Source organism: Orbicella faveolata, unplaced genomic scaffold (assembly GCF_042242905.1).
Source record: "Orbicella faveolata isolate gen_17 unplaced genomic scaffold, um_ofav_v1 contig_34, whole genome shotgun sequence".
Taxonomy (NCBI): domain Eukaryota; kingdom Metazoa; phylum Cnidaria; class Anthozoa; order Scleractinia; family Merulinidae; genus Orbicella; species Orbicella faveolata.
In genome coordinates, this window is record NW_028301563.1 from 33,637,292 (window position 1) to 33,645,000 (window position 7,709).

At 36.9% G+C, this 7,709-nt stretch overlaps 3 protein-coding genes across 3 annotated transcripts in view; 2 read left to right on the forward strand and 1 right to left on the reverse strand.

Annotated features, from left to right (window-relative positions):
- Window positions 1-119: 119 nt before the first annotated feature.
- On the reverse strand, window positions 120-3,957 carry LOC110043228 (FK506-binding protein 2-like). Its single transcript, XM_020748670.2, has 6 exons — window positions 3,764-3,957; window positions 2,059-2,121; window positions 1,743-1,836; window positions 1,582-1,615; window positions 1,177-1,247; window positions 120-320 (listed from the first exon to the last, which is right to left on the reverse strand). Exons 1-6 carry the CDS (start codon window positions 3,866-3,868, stop codon window positions 127-129), a joined length of 561 nt encoding a protein of 186 aa, XP_020604329.2. The 5' UTR covers window positions 3,869-3,957; the 3' UTR covers window positions 120-126.
- Window positions 3,958-3,993: 36 nt separating this feature from the next.
- LOC110043231 (U11/U12 small nuclear ribonucleoprotein 25 kDa protein-like) lies at window positions 3,994-7,195 on the forward strand. The gene is made up of 4 exons (XM_020748674.2): window positions 3,994-4,247; window positions 5,376-5,481; window positions 5,915-5,989; window positions 6,648-7,195. Exons 1-4 carry the CDS (start codon window positions 4,022-4,024, stop codon window positions 6,703-6,705), a joined length of 465 nt encoding a protein of 154 aa, XP_020604333.1. The 5' UTR covers window positions 3,994-4,021; the 3' UTR covers window positions 6,706-7,195.
- A 69-nt stretch (window positions 7,196-7,264) lies between these two features.
- The window catches only part of LOC110043225 (NAD-dependent protein deacetylase Sirt6-like), a 5,341-nt gene continuing 4,896 nt past the window's right edge, over window positions 7,265-7,709 (forward strand). The window contains exon 1 of the mRNA XM_020748668.2: window positions 7,265-7,709. This exon is cut by the window's right edge and continues 489 nt beyond it. The gene's annotated coding sequence lies outside the window, so the exon portion shown is untranslated.

Genomic DNA, 7,709 nt, shown 5'->3' on the forward strand with positions numbered 1-7,709 from the left:
TATAAATGGTTGCGAACGAAGACTGGTTTTGACACAGAGGCGCAAGGCAACTCGGAAATGGGCTATTCATAACACATTTAGTATACAATTCATTTCACGTAGAAACTGAACAACAGAGAAAGGGTCTTATTTCTTTTTATTTTTCTTGCTTGACTTGGCTTCAGCTTTAGTAGGTTCTTTAGATGCCTTTCTATATAGGTAATACAAAATCATTCCAGCCAGTATTGGCCAAAATCCTATTTGTAGCAGCAACTTTGGGTCAAAGAGTGACTTCCTCTTTATGGACATAAGTTCAGTGGTGAATATCAGCACAGAGTTTGCTGTGTGATGAGGAAAAAGAAAGAGTGTATTAGGATTGTGAAGATCTGATGCATCCCAATGCATACATGACCTGACTGGCTGCATAGAAAAGTGATTTTTGAGCTTTCCCTTTTGGGCAAGCCGTAATTGTGATGTACCAGCCTGAAAGTCATTCTCGCTAGTCCCTTGAAAATTTTGTACAGGCATAATTTGTTTTAATAGCCACTCAACAGTGTTCTATTGGAAATCTGCAAATCTGATTGGTTCTCTCAGGGTTTTCTATTTGCTGAGAAACTGATCGCACATACGCTACTTTTGAAACTGAAAATTATTCTTAATCTGAGGCTTAAAATACACAATTGTAGGTTTTTTGCTGTAATCCTCTAGAACATCTAAAAACAATCAGACTACTCACCCTTGTTTTCTATGAGCGATAGTCGACTTGGCTGCGCCTTGTTGACTATTTGCTGGTAGAAAACTCCGGCTCATAATCTAATTGTTTAACAGGACACGGCTATACCTCTGTAACTGAATGTCCTTAAAGATTTCTCCAAAAAATGTCGCTCTCCCCTCGGGCAAACAAAGGAAAGAATCAACTAGGCTGATTTTAAAATTCACTAGTCCTAGGCTATCTGATACCACTTGTTTTGCACACTGAGCCCACATCCACAGTTCTAGAACCATTCTGTTCCCAAACTGGACTGTCGTCAAGTGAACACCTAGACCGGTTGTTTTTGAGGCTAGACATGTCCACATGGGACCAGGGTGCGGATATTTCCCGGAATGCGCATTCATTAAATATTGTCCTCTAAAAATACTAGGGCCTTGGTTAATTGGAAGTTAAAGTCTAAGTTTGATCAAAACACATGTACTCACGAGGAATGACATTCTCAACTCCACGAGTCCCATACCCTAGATGTGGAGGTATAATCAACTTCCTTTTTTCACTGAAATGAAACAAGGATGTCATCAACATTTTACTAGTTTCTTTATGAGTTAGAATAATATGCAAAAAAGGGGTTCAAGGCAATAGTTAACTTGCAGACTTGTTCATTGACTCCTACATTATGCTGGCTTTACATTACATATTTACAACCAATCGTCAATTAGCCAGCCACTCAATCAATCAGTGAGTCCATCAGACAGTCAATCATTCAGGCACTGAGGCATTCAATCAATCAGCTGGGCAGTCAATCAGTCTGTCTGTCTGTCAATCAAACCGTTAATCAGTCAGTCAATCAATCCATGTTTACATGTATCTTCTAAATTATAGAAACTTACCCAATGCACATTCCTTTTATGCCCATCTCCCAACCTACCAAAAAGGAAAATTTTAAAATAATTTTATTATTAAGAAGTCTTAGGCTATAACCAACCAAAGTACTGATACAGATTTGATTGCATTTTGTGGTTGTACATCAAGAAAGGTTTGCAAAAGTTACCTTTTATGACCTTTCCTTTGCCCAGCTGAAATTCAAGGGGTTCTCTTCCTTTTGCAAGAGACGAATCAAACATTTGGCCATTTTCGAGCTTACCCTGAAACAGTCATTGATATTCACATTTAAGTGATTCAATAAAATAATGTTACTAAAAAATTAAAAGTGAATTTCTAATTGTACTCAGTAGTACCTTATATGGAGTCGGTATGGTCTGATTAGTATTTGTTATGTTCAAAGCCTCTGTTAATGCATGATTTGATTGAGGCCTTAACATTAACGCCACTGTTACTGTTTCAAAATTAACACGAGAAATACACACCGTGTAGTGAACAGATACAATGTCTCCATTATCTGCTTTGTCTTTGCAGTTGCCAGGCTTGTACTACAAAGCGAAAGAAGAAATTCTTTATAATCATCAGCTTTTTAACTGTTAGTCCTTTCCCCTATTTCATCATTTGGCCACATTATGTCATGAGAATCTGAAACATATAACTTAATTAAACGTGAGAAAAGTTAAAAATGCCTGGAAGTCATGATCAGTCATCACATATTTCTTGTGGATCATCTCCAGGTAATAACCTTGACTTTGACACATTATTTCTCAACATAACAACTTAAATCATTTGATAACAGACTTACTTACTTTGAAAAAAATCTTACTTTATTAAAATTGCAAAATGGAACATTATTGTATATTAATGATTTTAGTAAAAGACAGTGTTTGCGAGAAGTCACATGGAGAGTTTCATGTAATTTTTACTTGACTGTTATTTAAGAAAAATGTAAAAGAGAAAGTAAAAAAGACAATTTCAGGCAGACATACTGAAATTCAACATAATTATAATTGAGGTATATAAGTCTCTGTTTATTTAGCTGCACTTCCATTTTATCATAAATGATTCACTCCTGAAAATGAAGAACTATTTAAAAACTTTTGTTGATAAATTCCTGATTAAATCAGTCTATGCAAACCAGAGTGAACATTTTTTGAGGCATTATGCAGACCAATTTGTAACCACAATAATTATATCATGAATAATTGATTTTAAAAGCTAAGATAAAAATCACTGCTTAGTGATGAGAACTGTCATGCATAATTGATTCTCAGCATCAACTGACATCACCTGCTGTGTCTTAAATATGCAAAGTGTCAACAAAGCAATACACCAGAGACATAGCAGAAAGAACTTATTTAAGCAATTTTTCTCAAATAATACTCTAACAATGAGTCAGGAAAGACAAAATAAAAGTACAGCAAAACAAATAGCCTCTTTTTTTTCTGTGGTTGCTGTGAATCTGAAAAAATGTTAAACATTTCAGTATTTGCAACTAGTTTTCTAAGATTGGTGGAAAGGAAGTTTAAGGAACTAAACGAATTACGAGCCTTATCTAAAAATAAACTTGAGTTTTTTTCTCTCAAATTTGAAAATAACATTTAGGGTTTAGGGTTAGTGCTTTATATAATTTGGGTGATAGATTTCTTAGAGCGTATTTCGGCAGAAAAACGACTAATCTGCTCAGTTCACCGCAAGAATTACAGGAATACAATTTACAGCTTCTTGTCAATATTGCAACAAACTTCAGTTCGTCTCCCCTAATTATGAAAATATCGAATTTCGCGATAGCAACATTTTGCCGTCGAGTTGACCAATACGTTGTTATGTACTAGGACATTTATTTAGTGTTTTTTTCTACAGAACACCTCTAGAACGGTTTACGTTGCTTGAAAATTCAGAACGCGTTGAATCAACAGCGGTGATAAATTTGGGAGTGTTAAATTGCGCGCCAGTAAAAACGCAAAGCAGTACATTACTACAAGACAATAAACCGCGAGTTTTATCTGAAATAACGTGATTTACCGACATTTTTGATATACGTTGCAGCCTTGAAAGTAACAGATAAGCGAAATAAAAGTGTAATCGCTCAGCAATTGCCATCAAAATTCGAAAACATGTGAGCTTGTGTTAAGTTTTCATGTACTAACTATGGCTGCAGCTAAATTAGCTTTCATAGTAAATACCTACCTCGACAATAGTTTCTAAGTCTTTCTTCTTCTTTACTCCTGTGGCGCATCCATATAAATACAGAATAAAAAGACTACAAAGCTGTAACCTGGAGATCCTCTCCATTTAAAATCATTATCTAATTAACTGTATCTTCGTCGAGTGTTAATCTTATCTTATCAAGGCAAATCAAACCAGGCGCCGAGCTGCGCAAATCTTCACCAGGGCGCTGGGTTCTAGAGTCAGGAACTGAGAGAAGTCTAGGAGGGAAAACACAAAATGGCGGACGAAGATGGTGAAGTTGAGGAAAATATTGACGGGCTTTCTCATCCCGAAGTTATGTCTCTCTTCAGTGAAAAGCTGGCTGAGATAATGAGTGATCCTTTGCTCATTGGGCTGCCAAGTGAGCCCACTCTTGATGAAGTGAATTCTCAGATTGCTCTGGAACACGGTCGTGCTATTGTGGTGAATGTTCGACAACAAGATGAGATGAACACTGTTTTACGTAAGGAGCTTTTTATACTGTTAGAATCAGGGTAGAATTAATGTTCAGTGATGGATCTAAGAAAAACAGAAACGGGGGGATAACAGTTGGAGCTCAGCTGGAGGCACTCCCAAATAAATAGGACGGGGTTACTCGTCGTACCTGTCAGGGGTTAAAAGAAGGTCGTGCAGGGGGTGGGGTGGGGGGGAGGGGGATCTCTGGCACGGTTCACGAACGGGATAAATTGAGGATCACGGATATAAAAATTTCGTTTTCCCGAATCACGAAAATAAGCAAGTAAGATACTCTTTTTAACGACCAGTTCTTACACTAGAAGCAATGTCTGAATAAAGTAAAATCGCGAATGGCTAAGTCAAGGCTCCATATTGCAAATCGCATGTCTAAGTCACTCTCGATAGAAGACTCTACCATTCGGAGGACTTGTGTCTGAAAATCACATAGAATAGAGTGGTAAAATCATGAATATCAGTTAATAATTCAGGTTCTTCACGGGTCACGCAAAACCTTCAGGTCACAAGTCACGAAGAATAATTTCCTAAATTCATATTTCACAGAAAATACAATTAGCTAATCACACATCACGAGAATACCCCTGTATGACCCTCTTAAAAACGTAGTTTTGGTGCCTCTTAGGGTGTTCATCCTCAAAAGGTCAACAGCGAGAGTTTTTCCGGCACTTTTTAGGGTATTGAGCTCAAAAAATTTGACAGGAGAGAATGTATTGTTTCAGAATAATTTGGTATTTCTTATGGTTGATAAAAATTTTTCAGGCCACACCCACAACACAGGATCTTGGTGCCTCTTAAGGGTTGTTTTCAAAATTTCCAATGAGTAAACCTGCCCAATTTATATGAGAGTGCCACTGTGAGTTAAACTGGTATTGAACCACCACAGGATACCCAAGCTCACAAGATGATAAACAAGAGGGTATGTGGTAATTTCATTGCTAACTTGTCAGACAAACAATAATATTGACTGCCTTTTGGAGTCTTGTCACATATCAAATTAATTATGTCGTAACTGGGTTTCTACGGTTGTTAAATGATTAGTTTATGCAAACCTTGGATTTACACGGTTAGTAACACCTGACTCAATTTTTAGTGAAAATGAATTTTTTAATGTTTTTAGCTGTTGTTGTCATACAAAATGCAACTGTGCATGACTTGAAGAAGGCAATCCAGAGGCACATCTCACTGAAACTGTCCAGGGAAGGAGGTCCTAACATTGTGTCTTGGTAAGAGGAATATGGTGTTTGCTCAACCCAGAGTGCATCATCACATATTTTGTGTAATGTGTCATTCAGAAGAAGAAGAAGTTCTAAGGGGAAGGGGGTCTTAAAAGCTAAATTTTTAAGACTATAAATCAAAACAGCTTACTAGAATTTTCAGGGGGGTGGGATTCATACCAAAAACCCCTTCATAGAAGGGGCATTGGTATTGTCTGGAAAAGCATTTTTTTTTCCTTTTTAGTAATCTGACTAATGTTTTTAGCCTAGTAAATAGTATTTATTTCATAAATGAATGTTATAGACCATTTAGTATTTTTGCTATGGATAAATTATTTATTCCTACCTATGTTATTTGTGCATAAAAGGTTTAATTATTTCTGTGTATAATAATATTGTGGTTTAATTTTTCAAACTTATTGCTCTGGAACACATCTAACAGGAAGCATGTATGGAAAACCTACTGGTTGTCATTTCAAGGACAAAAGCTGACAGAGGACCATCAACCTCTCAAGTAGTAAGTTGAACCTCGTAATGATAAAGGAAACATAGCCAACTGTTTGTTATGATAATTTTGAAAATGGTGTTAGGTTGATTTTCCGATAATGGAGTTTCTCACCGTAATCATAAGAACCCTAATTGATACATTCTGAGGAAATGTTAAACCATGCATTGCTCACCCCACCCCACCCCTGTCCATCACCCAAGAACCACACTACCAGGGCACAATCTTCAAATTGTCTGGCATTAAATTAATTAAGGTTAAATAACTAACAGGAATCATGAAATGTCAAGGAAGAGGGACATATTTATGAATGAAAGAAACCAAATGCCACTATGCTGCCTAACAGGACAATGCTTATCTTTGGTTTCTAAACTGAATGAAGTGATTATGGGATGCTAGTCCATCACAGGGTTAGCCCCCAGCACTAAATTTGCACGTACTCATTATAAATTACCTGGGTGGAGAGAGGCACTGTGAGAGTAAGGTTTGGCCCAAGAACACAACATCAATGACCAGCTGACCAGGGTTCAAACCTGATCCGTAGTCCAGTGCACTAATGATTAGCTCACCAGGTCTGTCATGATAAATATTTGTGGTCCAAGGTAAAAATATGTATATTTTTAGCTCAGTCTGTATTTTGGCTGAGACATCCAATTTTTTTTTTCTATAGCTATGGCATTCAAAGTAAAGATGAGGTTACTTTTGTCAAGAGATTGAGAAGAAAGTGAATGGATAATTGATAATACTGTACAATTATTGCATTAAGCTGTGCAGATTTTTTTGCCAAGAGAATCATGGAAAGGCTGTTATACTTGACTTACTTTCTGACTAAGATCAAGGCAGATGGTAAAGTTGTCCAAAAAGATCTGGCATGACTGTGAATGGTAAATCTACCACCTTTCAAGTTCCAGTTACCCCTTTACTAAGACTACATATGTTTGAAGATTTGATCTGTGTATAGCAGATGTAAGGTACTGGTAGTAGGGTGGTAGCTCATATGGACCTCCCCCCTGGCCGCATTTCTCGTCATGCTCTGCTGCAATGTATATGGAGAGTCTTCAGTTCACACTGTTGTTTGATTGTGAGGAAAGCAGTTTTCATGGCAAGCACATGTAAAATGTAGGCTGAGGCTTAATTTATATCATCATGTGCCATGGAATCTAATTCATTATAAGGAGTTTTCAAATCATTGGCTAATAAAAATTGATTTTTATTTGATTTTTGATGTTTATTTCGATATTTATTTTGAGCTCTTTAAAGATGATTTCCAGTCCGTACTGCGCAGTCTCGGCACCCTAATGTTTATAAACATTGTAAGTCTCACTCAATGGAATGCAAATCAATGTTATTTGTTATGAACCACTTATCTTATCTTTGAGGCCTTTCAAATTCTTTTTCCATAACGGCTTCCTTGATTTTTACAGCTGCAAAGTTGTTTCATCAAGTGATATGAGAAAGAACGAAGCATAAAGCTTCGACTGCTTCCCATCCATAATGGTGGTTGCTTTGAATTGAATTGCTCAGAATTTACCTCATGTAAGTAGTTGCAAAATGTTTACATTTTGTGATGTCTTACATGAAACAAAACAAAAAGCGCAAACAAACTCTCGAGAGTGTGCAGTAAGGACTGGAAATCAGTTAACGTCACTCTCCCCACCCCCTCCCCAGTTCTAATAAATGGTCGAGTTGTACTGGGTCCTAAAGTTCTATTCGCTGGGACATTCGCGGGAAA